The 16,638-nt window shown below is 33.7% G+C and overlaps 1 protein-coding gene across 2 annotated transcripts; it reads right to left on the bottom strand.

The window, feature by feature from the left end:
• Positions 1-2,195: 2,195 nt before the first annotated feature.
• On the bottom strand, positions 2,196-4,137 carry LOC106641891 (ankyrin repeat, SAM and basic leucine zipper domain-containing protein 1). 2 transcript variants are annotated; one of them, XM_089591212.1, is made up of 2 exons: positions 4,061-4,137; positions 2,196-3,646 (listed from the first exon to the last, which is right to left on the bottom strand). In XM_089591212.1, the coding sequence occupies exon 2, from the start codon at positions 3,572-3,574 to the stop codon at positions 2,519-2,521; it is 1,056 nt and encodes a 351-aa protein (XP_089447338.1). In that variant the 5' UTR covers positions 3,575-3,646; positions 4,061-4,137; the 3' UTR covers positions 2,196-2,518. The 2 variants fall into 2 exon arrangements, with proteins under 2 accessions (XP_089447338.1, XP_089447337.1); XM_089591211.1 differs by having other exon boundaries at positions 2,196-3,909.
• Between the last annotated feature and the right edge of the window lie 12,501 nt (positions 4,138-16,638).

Here is a 16,638-nt window from a genome sequence, read left to right on the forward strand (position 1 = left end):
CAAGTATGAACTTTAAACGCTATGCAAGTTTTAGAAAGGAAAAAAAATTTTAATTAATGTAACAAAATAAAAAATTGTATAATATAGGACGTTTTTACTTTCTTTTTTTCTCGCTTGTTTCTGCTGCATGTAATGAAGGAAAAATAAATGTTGACGTACTCAAAATTTACGTTTGCGTTTCTGACACAAGATAAGTATTGTTGCAATAAGATATTTCTTAATAAATATTTGACAAATAAATAATTACTGCCTATTCTAACGTACATATATGTATGTTTATATATATACACATATGTGTGTAAACTTATTTCTGATGTTTTGGTTAGAAATACCACAACATTGAAAATTTTGTGCGAATGCATCATCTTTATATACTTACGTACCAAATTAAATGATTTGCGATGAGATGCATAAGCTGTTACACCGTTTGTCACTCGTACACAATGCACATCTCAAAATTGCTGCACTTAGTACATTGGAAAGAATCGAAAGGCTATGAGAATCATATATGCATAACGTGTATACATATACGTATATAGCAGACTCTTGCGCCAACCATCAGCTGATACCCAAAACGCAAGAGCCACCATGCGTTAAACCCATCATGCTCCTTGCGTTTTCAGCTCGGACATAGTCGATGAGTTTCGGCTACGGCTTTTCTTGGTTCGCAGCCGTGTACTCACATGTGTTGATAGCATGTAACACTCTACGGGCCTTAACACAAGCACTGGCTGGCATCCAGCGCATCAGCTTCGCGTTTTAGACGCATGGGGAGGCTGCATGCGCTAACAGCCAGATACCCTCCATGCGATAAACCCGTAAATTCCCTCTCCGTGCATGTGTTGATAGCATGTAACACTCTACGGGCCTTAACACAAGCACTGGCTGGCATCCAGCGCATCAGCTTCGCGTTTTAGACGCATGGGGAGGCTGCATGCGCTAACAGCCAGATACCCTCCATGCGATAAACCCGTAAATTCCCTCTCCGTGTAGAGTACATTTTCTGCATACCCCCACCGAAAATGCTTTAAGTATATGTTCTGTTCTGCTCCTTAACCTCGCTCTCTAGATGTGCGTAATATACGGTACTTCAAGAATTCTTAGACTAGGAGAAAAAAAAATAGTATATCGTCTTACAACAATGGTAACTTTTTATTGAAAAAATTAATTATTTTTACATTGTAAAAAAATACAGTAGGAAAAAAATAGTGTCAATTTAATAAAACTGAGAATATTTTAAATGTTTTAGTCGTCAGCATTTTGATTTTGACCCAATAACCCAATAACCCGTCGTAATTTATGCAAATATTGGAGCCATGTATTTCTTTTTTTTCCTCCTTTGCAATTGCACGTTTGAAAGCAAGATTTCTCTTGATCCTTTCCTTACTTAATGACAACGATTATTTTACTGTTTAAGTCATTTTACAAACAAAAATTTTTTAATTTATTCAATAAAAATGCAGAGAACCCTTAACATGTCAGTTAATTATCTTACACACACTGCTCTGAAATTGCTGTCATTCGCATCAGTTGTACCCTTGTACCTATTCATTCTAGCTACAGCTACAGTATAAGAAAGAGTGAGATGGAAGATACCTGGCCAGGCTTCCTCCTATAGTCCTTACCAATTCCACCGTTACAAAACCTACCTTGGGCCTATCTAGGCCCCTTCTGACTACCGAGGCAGCCTAGTTAAATATCCGATCGGGTGTATAGGGAAAACAGAGTTTTGGTAAGGTTAAATGTGCGTTTTCGCACTTTCAGAGAAAAGTTTTAATCTGCAAAAGACCTATTAAGTTAAGGAAAAACAGCTGAGGTACTGTCATCTCCTCTAAAACATGTTATTTTCCTCCAAATGACTATGTATATCGCGAGTAACTAGACATTTTTGGAATCCCAATACACATCGCGAGTCTCGTGACCTTTTGGAATCCCAATAGAGGACCTTAGTTCTAATTAGTCTATCCAGTGCTAGTTACAAATTAAGTTCCATTAGTATTGCCTGAATCGGGACGAGATTTTAACGATTGCTAATTATAATGACGTCAATAAGTGATAATTTTAATGATATAAGAGAATGAAAATTCAAAAATCTTAAAATGTCATTCAACACCAACTTCCTTGAACTAAGTAGTTTTAGACCAATGAAATAAATTCAGACAAAAATTGTATTTAAGTACACTTTATTTTGGCTGTGTATACAAATAAACATTATAGCATTTACCAAAGAAAACAAATTTTGAATATAAGTGTATTTGATGTGGAAAATGGCACAAAAAAATTTTAATTTTGTAAAAACACTCTGTGTTCGAATGTAATAAGTGTTTATAACTAATGATGTATGTATTGCAGTAGTCTAAAATATAAGTTTACATTCAATACACCATGGTGTATGCAAAAGTGTTAACTGAAAGAAATGCAATCTTTTAACTAAAAATGCACTCTAGACACATGTATTTACATCAATAAAATAGTACAGATCTTTTTGTGTTTTAACTGTAGAGTTTTTAATGTTTTCCTAACATTTTATTGCTTTTTTTAGAAGCAAATATGTACTGGCTACAGAAATAATTACTACCATCCAGAGGCAACTTTTATGTTTTTTAGTTTTTTTTGTAATAAATATTGGTAAACATAAATTAGAGTTTCGCTTATTCATACAATAGACAATTGTTCGTATATTTAGTATGCTATCTCTTATTTTTTGAACTACTATTAGAATATTTGTTACTTCTTCCATAATTTTTGTTTTGTTTAAGTAAGTAAGATGTGATTGTTGGTTTTCTTCTACTTGGGACCGATAATTTATTAAAAAGTACAAGCTACTAGACATAATGCATAATTGATAACTAATATTTCCTAATAATTTAATTGTGTTGAGAGAAATATACTCTTGAGTAACATTCAGTTTTACTACATTGCTAGACCATTCATGTTTATGAAACCTGACTAAACCTTCTATGAATTTTTTTCTATGAAGTTTTAGATTGATTTCCAGTAGTACTAAATCTTTTTCTTCTAATGTTAAAAATTGTGACAGATTCATGCCATAAAAAAGTTTATTGTAACAGCTTAAGCCCATTCCATACAAGATGCCTTCGACGTTGCAATCCACTTCATCTGGTCTTAGTTTGATTAGATTTGGAAACAGATCTGTCCAAAACATTGTGGCATGTACATTTATATTCTGGCATTTGCCTGGACAATTACTATTTAACAAAGTTATCAATTTTTCGTGTCCCTTAGCTACAGCTACATCATAAACGCTAAGGGCATCATAAGTTTTCAAAGTTGAATCAGTTCCCCATTTCAAAAGGACTTCAACATTATGTACATTATTGCTGGCAACTGCATAAAATAATGCAGTCCACTCTTGACAATCAGTAAAATCAATACAAGCCTGGTGCTCTAGTAATTCAAGCACAAAGTCAGACTGCTGCGTTTTACTTGCAAACATTAGGGCCGTTTCTTTAAGTTTATTAGTAGTATTCACGTCAGCCTTTGCCTTTAACAGGGATTTTAAGCACTGCAAGCGATCAGCCGAGTGCCTGCTGGTAGAGGAACTCAGTGCCATAAGTGGCGTGAAGCCTTCGTGATGAAGGTTTGGATCTCCGCCACGATTCAGCAACTGTCGAACAACCTCTACCTGGGAGAATGATGCAGCGTACATTAGTAAAGTCCATCCACTACTGAGATAGGAATTAACGCAATGTCCAGAATCTATGAACTCGTCGATGACTCTAACATTGCCAACTTCAATGGCATTAATAACAAAATTTTCGACTTCATTAGGAAATTTTTCGATATAAGCTGCACGTGTAAAGATAGTCATCGTCTTTCATTAAATTATGTCTCAAAAGGCTCGGCAGATTTCTGGTTACTACGTCTTGATTGTTTGATTATAACTTACTGCAATAAAAAATAACTCTCTGTGTACCATTACATAATATTTTATAAGCATCAAGCAAGTCGCAGTGTGCAAAAAAGAACGAAAAATTTCTTCAGGATCTTAACACAAGATGCACACCAATGTGGCGATTGAGAAAAGAAAACTACTTACTATTCAGTTATTCACGTATACATGCGGAAATGATGGTTAATTCATAGCCATATTCGCTCAGCGTTGGGTTAGGCGGATTCAATGTCGGAACTTTTTCCCTAGATCGTATATATAGCTATACGATCTAGGGGATATGTTCCGTCGAGCAGACAGCACAGCAGTGAAGGGGCATTGCCAAAGACACGTGGTAATTCAAAATTGTAATATTAATAACACAAGCGCCTATCACCCAATGACCCGGGGCGCTAACTGGCCACTCTTTTAAATTAATAATTATTAATAACATAAGCGCCTATCACCGTATAACCTGGGGCGCTAATTGCAAATCTAGTAAATAAATAATTATTAATAAAAATGTCAAGCACCTTTTTCCTGATAATCCAGGACACTTATTTGTAACACTATTAAATAATGAAAACTTGATCGATAACATATGTAAACATATCACAATTTTGATTGCCTTTTTAGTACGACAAAGATCTTTTTAAATGGCGCTCTTGTAATTCCTTGATAATTTATTATTCAATAGTAGCCAGTAAGCGCCCCGGGTCATAAGGTGATAGGCGCTTGTGTTATTTTAATAATTAATTATTTAAAAGAGTGGCCGGTAAGCGCTCCAAGTCACTGAGTGATAGGCGCTTGTGTTATTTATTAATAATTATTCATTTAACTGAGTTGCCAGTTAGCGCCCCGGGTCATTGGGTGATAGGCGCTTGTGTTATTAAAAATTATTTATTTAACAGAGTGGCCAGTTAGCGCCCCAGGTCATTGGGTGATAGGTGCTTGTGTTATTAAAAATTATTTATTTAACAGAGTGGTCAGTTAGCGCCCTGGGTCATTGGGTGATAAGCGCTTGTGTTATTAATATTACAATTTTGAATTTCCGCGTGTCTTTGTCAATGCCCCTTCACTGCTGTACTGTCTGCTCGACGGAACATTGTCCCTAGATCGTATAGCTATATATACGATCTAGGGAAAAAGTTCCGATAATGGATCCGCCTAACCCAACGCTGTATATTCGCTACGTCGCTACGTGCACAATTTTGAAGCAGCGCCACCAAGGGAAAAACGAGAACTATTGGTCTGGCACAGCAGAAGGCAATATTCGCGATATGTGCTTGATACCTTAGAGAATATATACATGGAGGAAGCATTGTATGCTCCGACCGCGAGACGAAATGAGAGAGACAAAAGACAAATAGCAGTACAACCTTTCTCTCTCTTACACTCCTCTGATTGGTTGGCCCCCTTCCGTATATATAGGTATAGTCGTATCCACGAGTGGCGGTCGTGGGGGAACAGAGCAGATATATCATACGATTATACCTATATATACGGAAGGGGGCCAACCAATCAGAGGCGTGTAAGAGAGAGAAAGGTTGTACTGCTATTTGTCTTTTGTCTCTCTCATTTCGTCTCGCGGTCGGAGCATACAATGCTTCCTCCATGTATATATTCTCTAAGGCTTGATACAGTCTTGATACCTATAGGTATCTATATATATATATACCCGAACAGATATTGAGTTCAGGCACTGAACAGGTCCTGGAAAGGGACCTGAGCTGCCTACGTAGGACCTGCTCAAGTGCTCAGGCATTAATGGAATTTTATCCAACGATGTGCACACGATCTGCTCGGGCTCCTGCACAGGCAGCCTTAGCTCATAATCTGGGTCGTAATCTGGAATTCGTGGGAGAAATTATTTGGATAGGATTTTTTTGCATGATCTTACGCAAAATGATCACCTACAAACAAATTTGCATGTTGCCAGGCTTCAAAATTGTAGGAAAAATGTTTAAACAAAATTTTTTGAACAAATTAAAAATATTGTTTATTTTGCCCTGAAAAAAGTTTTTTTAGCTTTTTTGGACAATTTTAAACAAAAAAGATGTCTTGCAAATTTTCTCTAAAATCAATACTTTTCGAGATATTAATTGTACAAAGTTTAAAAAACCGTGAAAATCGCCACTTTCAAGTATGCAAAACAACAATAAAAATTAAAAATTTTGATGTTGCCAAAGTTCTCAAATATTCTTCAAACATCCCTTGAAAAAATCCTAAGGCGTTTCCGGATGTTATTTTTTTGCAAACCCTTTATTTTTGAGGTGGTTCTTCACCTAACCCATTTACTTAAACTTACAGGGAAACTTGGAGGGATTGTTATTAAAGTTATAAGGCATCTTCTCTTAAAATTTCAAGTACCTTTATCAGGCAAATTTTTGAAAACAAGTCATTAAAAAAATGCACTTTTAACATGTATTCTTATGTAGGTTACTTTTCCATACTACGATATCATGTAATATCTCGTAAAGTAGACTTAAGATCGTAATAGAAAAAGTTTGTAGTGAAAGAAGAACTTTTTAGCTTTCTAATAATATAACAAAAGTATGGGCTAATCAGGGAAATAGTATACGATATTTAATCGTAAACGTAATCAGTTATCGATCATGCAGAAATTAGCGGCAACGTCTGCTTGAGTAGGAGCGTACATGCCATTTTCAGAACCTTGCGTCAAAAAAAAATTTGTTTATAACTCTTACTCTGACTTCATTAGCATGTTTATTTGTATGTAAATGCAATGATATTATAGTCAAGTGCCAGTACAACATATTTTATGTTGCAAATAATACGCTAATCGAAAATTAGAAAACCACAGGGTCCCGTGTCGCTTTGATACGGCACCATCGTGAAGAACCACCTTAATTTACAATCAAGCGTGTGCATCGTTACGGTCGGCCGCTGCTGGCCGCGGCTCTCATGCTCTGTCTCTTTCCCACTCACGAGGAGTACACGGAATTTACTGGCGCTCATATTTGATTTTAATGGTAAGTATATTATTCTTATGGATAGAAAGTTTCATATAAAAATCCATATGGATCCATAGTTCTACACAAAAATCCATATGAAGAAGCATTAGCATATAGAAATCCATATGGATAAGCGTTTCTATATGGAAATCCATATGGATCGACAGTTCCACATGGAAATCCATATGGATTTTGTTCCAAAACGCCATATGGAAATCCATATGGATTTTCCATATGGATTTCCAGATGGATTGTTTTGATTGGGTATTGTTTTGTTCATTTGGTCTACCATGATTATGATCGCTCGTTTTTCTATAAACTTTAACTAATAACAATTTCTGTAAAGCAAAAAACCTGTGTTCGTAACATTTATGTTTTTATCAAACCATTCAGGAAATACGTCATTTGTATATTTTTCAACAATTTCAGTCAAAGATAGTAACAGTTTTCTTTGATGCCAAACACTTGCATGATGATTGTTAAAAGCATGTAATTGATAACTAATAATTTTGACAAAGTAATTGCTGGGTCTAGTTAATAAATAAGTAATGGTTGGTAAAGTTGGATCTGAATGGGGATACTCTCTTTTTTCTAAATATATTTCAGTATAACATAAGTTTTCTGTCAGTGGTTTCGACATCATTCTTTCGCAATCACTACACTTATTTTTCATCAACGATGCTTTGCACACGTAACCACTCAAAAAAGCAATTGAATTTTGTTCAAACAGTTGTTTGGCTTCAAAATCAGGCATTTCTGTACAATCGATTGGTACAAGTGATTGCATCGTTTCAGCCATGTTTAAAAGCTCATTAATTTTGTATTCAGGCAAAACTGAACTTTCTTTATTCTCTTGAATAACTACTTCATCAGTCTTTGAATTTTGAGAAATTTCATTTGAACCAATAGAAACTGTTACATCTTTAACCAGAGAATTCTCACTCGAGCTTATTAGGAAGAGTGCTTCATTGATCGTGACGTTACCTCGTTTGCTGGCTCCAATAGCATCTGTTGACAAAATGTGTCTAAAACTTTAACGGTACATTCGACAAGTAGGATTATTAATAAAACCACACCTCCCTCGGAACCACGAGTGAGTATGCTCAACGCTGTCTTGATAGCAAAGACCTGTCGCCAACTCAAAATCTAGGAATTCTTTGTTTAAATCTTTATACAATGAAACTAAAGCTCTTACCGTTTGAGGCAATCCTTTGAAACAAGGTGGTCTCGAATTTTTAATAAATCGCTTACCCTTACAACTTCTAGTTATTACTACAGTGTACCATTTCTCAGACCATTCAATAAATTCATTCAACAGCTCAAGAATCTCTGGATTTTGTTTTGATAAAGGGCGTTTTTGTTTATCTGCAGTTCTTAAAGAATAACTATTACAAGCGTCAATGACAGCACCTAATTTCTCGACAAATTTAACAGTATCTGCCGCAGTATTAGATACCAATCCATGAGGGTCTTGCGAAGCTGTATGAACCGCAGCTGCCACTCGACGGCTTAAAAGTTACATCGCTATTTTAACATTCATAACTTCGAAATTATTGGGTGTGAAGTGATTTTGACTTAAATAACCTAAAACATTTGAAGTGCTACTTTTCGAGTCAAGTTCCCAAGTCTTCACTATGTCAGAAAAATTCATTATAACGTTGTTATCGACGTAAATGTATCTGTGGGATTTTAATTGGACAAGCAATCATTTTATAAGATGAGGCCAATCAAAGACTACGTAAATTTTGCGATTTTCCAGAAAAAAATAAGGTTCCTTACTAGTTACGTTAAACAATTTCCACATAAGTGTCTGATTGTTTGGACCTTGATCACAAACGATTACTTTTACATTTGCTCCAATTTTAAATAACGCACTTAGGGTTTCTCTGATGATTTCAAAAAGCTCTTCAGACGTTGCACCGTGCTCATTAAAACCAAAAGAAAGCAACTGGTGCCAAGGATTCTTAGCATTTATACTATCTAAACACAGTAACAAAGCATGACGAGCTAATTTGTCTCCCCTGCGATTTTCACCCATATCTGAAAAACCTTTAATAAGATCTTGCGCTTTCGAATATTCTTCACTTGATTTAATCGACATTTCATCAAACTTCAAAGCACACACGCGTTCTTCTGGTGGTAATGACATAATTTTTTTCTCAATCGAGTGCAGAACTACATCATTCAAACCCGGTAAAACATTGTACTCAGCAACCCACCCTCTGACCGTTGATTCCCCTGCTAATCTTACTTTTAAATCTCGCAACCGGCTATAGCAAGACGCAGAATGAAAATATATTATTTTACGTAAGTTTTTTTCATCTTCGTTATATTCGTTCTTTTCCCGTTTGAATTGCATCCTTACCAAAGTAGCAGCAGTTTAAGAAAGACCTTTGCCTTCTATAAATATCATTAATAGAGCGAACCTCCGTTTTAATCAGGTTTTTAATAGTTAAATTTTTCCGTTGAAATTGCTGTTTTAACGTTTTGATTTTTCTATGATTTTTGGCTTTATCTACTTCTTAATCTACTACTCTTTTCCTAAGATTAATAATCATTTGTCGGGCTTTACATAAAACTGACTTTGATTTTAAACTTGAAGAAGTTTTACTATTATTTAGTCCTTTTTTGGTGTCTGGAATATGACTACTGTTTATGCCACTACTGGAATTTACGATTTTACTTTGTGGTTCAACTCTTTCAAAGCTTAAGTAATGTTCATTAACTTCAACTTCTCCAAAATTAAAAAAATCTGTTTTCCAGAAGGATACATGACATCACTCGCGTGTTTCGTCACACTCGAGATCTCTTCAGGTAACACATTGTCACTATATTCCACATCATTTTGTCCACAAACCATATGGTATATACCATCAACGCTAGAATCAACAGGCACATCAATGTTCTTCAATGTGACAGCAGCATCGTTGATCGATGCTGCAGGCACATTAACTTCTGTGAAGGTTGATTCTTGAGGTTGGTTTTCAGTTTGTTCGCATGATGGTTTCTCCTGTGACTGTCGCTCCCGTTCGATTCGATGTTGTGTCATGTAATTTTCATACACGATTTTCGCTTCAGGTGCCTGCCAGTAAATGGGAGTTGAATTTCGTAGCAAGCGTATATATTATTTAGCCTTGATCATTTTTCACAAAATCAGCATCGTTAAAATGTCTATTACATATTCCGGCTGACCGCTTGTATGATGCTGCCCAATGCTTGATTTTGTCACCTATTTTTAATTTACAGTAATTGTAGCCTGTATATTTTTTCGGTGTGGTAATATTAAAAAAAAAAAAATAAATAAAAATAAAAAATAATCACATCCTACTAATTTAAGGTGCTTTTGTGCTACAAAAATTTGACGTGCCTGTGGCTAAAAAGAGTTTATGAAGTGGTAACCTTAGAAGTTAACTGAATATTGTATAAGCTAATAATATAAGATAAATTGCTGTGGGGCCAATCGCATTAATATCTACTAAGGAAATAGACCAAAACTGCCCAAAAAGTTGAAGTATTAAAAAACAGAACGTCTACTGCTCGGAGTTGAAAGAAAATCGAGTATATTGTAGTCTTTGGTATACTAAACAATATGCAGCAAGTCCGATTGCAAAATTTGCAATCGACAATCTATTGCAAAATTGTTTATTTAAAATTTTAATTGCTTATAATATTTGTCTTGCTAAAAATATCGTGATGAAACATAATGAAATCGATAGGTTTAGATAATATCTTCAATAATTTTAAATTTTAGATTTTTAAGATAAGAAACAAAAAAGTTATTAAATAAACTCATTGTTATGGCACTTATTTTCGTCAATTTTGATATTAGAGTTTTGCAACCAACTGCACATTGCTGCTTTTATTTTTAAATGAATTTAAACAAAAATATTTCTATGGGACCAAAAGGAGCCGAGATACGGTATTTTCACTTTTTTGCTGTAACGGCCGTCCTACTTATTATTTTGACTTCAGACCATACCCACGCCCTTCTTGAATGTTAACTTGATAAGAGAAATTTTTTTTCTGATTGATTTCATCAACCCCTTTGCCGTAAACAAAAGATCAATTGCCGCCACCGCGTGCTACAAGCCGAGCGCACCATTGACGCCCGAGCCGACCCAAAGCGCCCTCTCCACTATATAAATGCCACGCCACTGTGCGAGATTCTTAGTTGCAAAATTAATTAATCGTAAATAAAACCACTGATTAAATGATCAATGTCAAATTTGTAAACTATTTTTTTTATTGCTGTAATCAGAGATGGGCAGTATTTGACAGAGTTGAAATACTCTGAAATACATTATTTCAGCTTTAATTCAAGTTATCAAAAAATTTAATTACTTTATTTCAATAAAACATCTTAACTAAATACTCTATTTATAACTATATTTAAAATAGTAATTCAAACAAAATACTTGAATGAATATTTTATTTCAAATAAAATATTTCAATCATTAAAAATTTTTCGGAAGAATATACTATTTTTGTTTATAATATAGTATTTCTACTATTTAATTCAAATAAAAATGTCAGATACGTTTGTATTTTAAATAAATTTGTATTTAAATACAATAAATATTAAATACAATATTTAAATAGAAAGTAGTTCAAATACTTTATTTTAAATAAATTGTACGAAATACATTGTCTGACAAAATGTATTTAAATATCGTATTTCTATTACAAATGTGTGAAATCAAAGTGTTGCGGGATCGCTCCAGTATGGGTTGTTCCCGAGTGATTTCCCCACTAACAACACATTTTCCTGACAAATGCGTAGTGGCTCCCTATATAATTTCAATAATGTATGTATATACAAGCGCTGAGGCTGATAAAGATTTTTTAATTGAATGATGTCTCACCAGTTACCAGAATTTTTTTTTTTACAGAACACAAATGCTCCAGTACTAGAAGTAGCTCTATCCAATTTTCGGCTTAAAAACGCTCTATGGTGGTTTCAAAACAAAAATTAAATATAAAAGTAAGAAATTATAAATATTTATCCTCATGACTTAAAACATAAAATTAATGTGTGGATGTATGTACATGTATGTGTTTTCATAATTACTTAAGAGGTAATCTTAGATGCAAGGATTGTGAGTATGACGAGAACAGAAAAACTACACACCGCACACGCACAAAAAATATATCTTTTGCTATGAATTCTCCTAAGGTTCTTTTTTAAAAATTTTATATGGTTGGTTTGGGTAATAATATTCGACATAATATGATAGTATTAATTTTGCTTTGAATCATAATATTTTACGTTTAGCTACGGCCACAGAATAAGACAAAATATCTAAACTTTGAATTTCCTGGTAACGCAATTTGTCGTGGACAGATCTGTTTTTAATACAAACACGTTGAAAAATTATACTTTGTAATTGATGCATTTATTTCAATTACTTTATCAAGTACAAATGTATGTAGTCAAGTATTTTATTTAAAGATTTGAAGTACACTTAATTGATGAAGTATTTCAAATAAAAAATTTAATTACAATTGTATTTGTAGCGAATTATTTAAAATACATATGTTTTTCATAGAATACATTAAAATACTTTCATCAAATACATTTGTATATCAAATACATTATTTGAAATCTACTGACCACATATAATTGTTTTTCAAGTTTTTTATATTTAAAACGTTTTATTTGAAATGTATTTGAAATAAAATATTTAGATTTTTTAAATTTTGTTTAATGTATTTGAAACATTTTAATTAAAACCATTCAGTTTGTCTTAATTCATCTGCAGGAAATCGCCGCAGAGAGTGTCCGTTGTGTGGTCCATTATGACAGTTTATGTATTGACACCGTGAATATACGTTGTCATTCGTCATCGTTGCGTTGTTTACATACCAACGAGTGAACAGAAACGCGAAAAAGCAAGCTGTTATATGAACTAACAACACTAAAAAGTAGTCACTGCACGCAACACTAGTTCAAAACTATTGAAAGCAGTACAAGATTTACGGTGTACAAACACGATGCATCAATAGCAGACGTGTATCAACGAATGTCGCGTGCTTGATGCGTGTTAAAAGCGCTGCCTCGCGTAGACACAATTAAAACAACAACGCCTCGACGCGCCTGTGACGAAAACAAAAGCTGTATCGTTAGGCAGGAACGGCTGTACTAATTCTTACAGAGTATACATTTTAATGAATTGTCTTCATACTCTTATACCCATTATCGTATTCTCTTCTAAGTATTTTAAATAAAAATTTTGTTTATGACAGCCGTTGATAAAACAATGACTTATATCAGATGCATCGATTACGATTTCTTTTGTAGATAAAGGCGGTAAACCTGTAAGCTTCAAATGACCGATCGGATTTGTATATGTAATCATTTTTCTGTAATAATGAATATAGATAATTACAGCACTTTCTTATAGCTTATGTTGCAAAATGCAATACATCGTTAGCTGGTTACAAAAATCGCTCAGTAAAAATGATTTTCATCTATTAAATACCATTATAATAAATATTTGCAAATTTGTAAGTTGATGAAAAATGGGATGAACAAGTAAGTATTTATTACGGATCGTATATATGAAACGTAAATAAATACTATAGTCAAAAAAATAACATACTTGTATGATAAAAAAATTTCGAAAGAAAAAAAAAGTTGTTATGCCTTGAGTGGGAATTGAACCCCAAGATTGTCGAGGCAAAAAATTCGCTCAGCGGCGTAACCAACTAGGCTATCGAAACTCTGACCACGTAGTGATTAAATTTAACATATGTTAATAACAAAGCTTCAAGGCTCAAGTGAAAGTAAACTTGGCTGACGTTGTAGTAACGAAGAATAAAAGGTATTTTTTAAAAAGCTAAAGTTTTTATGCTAATTCATAAATGTTTAAGGGGTTGGGTAATAAAATTGTTGCGAAGTTGCAAATGATTCTGTTTCTTTTCATGAATATATGTACGTAAGGGGAAAATATTATTGACCAATTATATATTGTTGAACAAGTACATAATAAATTCATGTATTTGATATGCAAGCTGCGTGAGCAGAAATGTCCATGAAAATGTTTATAAAAAAATTATGTTAAAAATAACAGGAGTCGCAGGCAATCTTTGGTTTATGTATTAGTCTTATTTACATATTGTTTCTCGAAAAAGGAACGCAGAGGAACACTCTCTTGACGAGAGCTTGTGCTGTGACATCCCACTTTATCAATTTGTTGATTAAAAAAGTTTAGTTTAATTTCTCTGATTCTTAATAGTCTTATAATTATTTAGCTACATTTTATATGATTGTTAATTAGGTTATAAAAGGTGTGATCCTCTTTGAAAGTGTTAATAATAGCACTTTGACAATCCGGCGTGAAATAACTTGAGTTGTTTGAATAATTTTTTAAATATACCAATAATAGTTGCATAGCCATCTGAACGAGGATGAAATGTTAATAAACATGTGCCTCGTTGTTAGCATTATATTGTTACAAAAAACACTTTAAATTAAAAAAAATCCCCCAACGAATGAATAAAACTAAGATTATTTGTTACGCAACTTAAACATAAAAATAAAATAGAATCATTAAAAAAATTTTACACTAAGTATTATCGAAATAAAAGGGGAAAAAAAAACCAAATGTAAAAAAAAAAATTTATCTCGCCGGAGATTGGAACTCGGGAGTGATTAAAGTAGAGAGACATGGCATAGTACTTAGCTGCCTCGACTACTAGCGCATTGGTCTCATGGGTGCATAAAGTGACTGTTACCGACTTGTTTCACGAAATAAAACCGTGCAACATTTATCTTTCCTTAACTGATTTATTGATACGTGTTGTGTCTCTACGACGACTTGACAGAGACTATTTTTTAGAAAAAAACTAGCACGCTCGCTTGAAGTTATTATATAAACAAAAAATATAAAGAACTAGTTGTCAAGGAAGCGATCGTCGTTTCACAGAATAAAAGCGCGTCGTGACCAAACGCCTGTGAGAGATTCGAAATCTCTCGCTACGTGGCTCTTCTCACTTTACCGATTTCTGAAGTAATCGTGTGAGAAAAGATAGGTGCTCCTAATCAGCCCTTATGCGACCGACCATAACACGATCTCAAAGCTGTATTGAATATCCGCTATGTTGACATGCCTTTACACTGTTAAACAACAATTAATAACAAAAACAAACGAACGTTAACAAACAATAAAAAATTACCATGTTACAACAGTGACATACGTTTATAATGAAGCTCCAAGGTTTGAGTTGAAGTTTTTTTCTCAATTGGTAATTGTGTTAAAATATAACTACTTTAAAGCAGAACTAATACTTTTCTGAATATTTTAATAAATACTTGTTCTTATTGAAAAGGTTACATCTGTCGAAGAACGACATTTTAATTCTAGAAAAGTCTTTTATTGCTAAATAAACGTTAAAATAAAAGCAAAGAGCTCTTATTTAGTTGAAAAAATTTTAATAAGCAAACATTTATCAAAGAATTAATAATTTCCAACGTTACGGTACGTCGTATTTATATATCATGTAAAATTTTTTTTTTAGTGTACCTATAATAACATACATTATGTGAGTTGTAAAAATAATAATTTTATTGAGAAGTTCTGAGAACTTACATTAAACATCGGGACTCACGTAATCATGACTCGATTTGTCACTTTAAACGAGAAAAAACTCAGTATTAAGCGATATTTAGCTGTACAAATATTTTTAATACTTACCTATTTAACGAGTAATATATTACCGGACATAATAACATAGTTAACGGTCCAACATTCATAACAAAATCTTTTTTGAGAGAATACAGCGCATTGAAGACATATATAGGTATATACGTGCATGCGAGAGCTGCAGCGGTAGCCGAGAGCCGTGGGACTCGACTCGAGAGCTCAGGCAGGAGGCAGCCAAAACGTATATAGTTATACACATGTGTACGCACATATTCCTTCCCCTTCTACTAGGTACATATCGTTCGCACATTTTGGTCTTCCCCTGCGCTGCTGTAAACGTGCGTATAGTTCGACTGGTCTGCCACGACGGAGCGCTTAAATCAGTAGAAAAAAAGCGACACACTCTCTACCATAGGCGCTGGCAATCTCCCTACTAATCTCTGACCCTTACAACATTTTAAAAACGCCCCTGCGGAAGTGGCACAAACAAATCCTTTAATACTAAAACAGTATTTTATGTTTCATACCGTCATCCCATTTTCGATCTACTGAGTAGCTTCGGTAATAAAATCTTGCATGTAATCGTCAACAGATAAGGGTTTTGAATCTCCACAATAAATAGCTATTACTCCAGGCTTGCACACGTACTTTTTGTGATAAATTTTAATAAGTATTGGCCAAAATTGCTGATTTGAATTTTTATATTAAGGAATGCCGTCGACATTAATAAACACTTCAATTTTTTCATTTTCAAAATTTGCCTCTTTCAAAAATAATTCTAAAACTTTTGCTGTGCCGCAATATAAGTATAATCCATTGGTACCTTTTAAAGATCTCATTATTTCTGTTTGATTTCGAAAATTTTTAGTTTTTAAGAGTGTTTCAGCTGTTTTTGGAATATCAGTGAGTCCTTCGTGTAAAATATGTAAGAGCTGAGTTATCGTTGAATTTCTCAGCGTAAAAATATTATTGATGCTCCAATTTCTTAATTTATCTCTCAAAGTTAGATCTTGTTGTACAGCGTATTGTACCTGCGAAATAATGCTTGTGATTAAAATCAAACACCCAAAAATATCTTAATATTTAAATTAACTAATATATTTCCATTTCTTATAACGGTTTTTATATA

The sequence above is a fragment of the Copidosoma floridanum genome, unplaced genomic scaffold, assembly GCF_036245765.1.
Source record: "Copidosoma floridanum isolate Cflo_tuat_1 unplaced genomic scaffold, Cflo_Japanese_pri ptg000013l, whole genome shotgun sequence".
In the NCBI taxonomy this organism is placed as follows: Eukaryota; Metazoa; Arthropoda; class Insecta; order Hymenoptera; family Encyrtidae; genus Copidosoma; species Copidosoma floridanum.

Bases quoted from the DNA above. Each gene is read 5' to 3' on its own strand.
- LOC106641891 (XM_089591211.1), bottom strand. From the start codon at position 3,832: ATGACTATCTTTACACGTGCAGCTTATATCGAAAAATTTCCTAATGAA.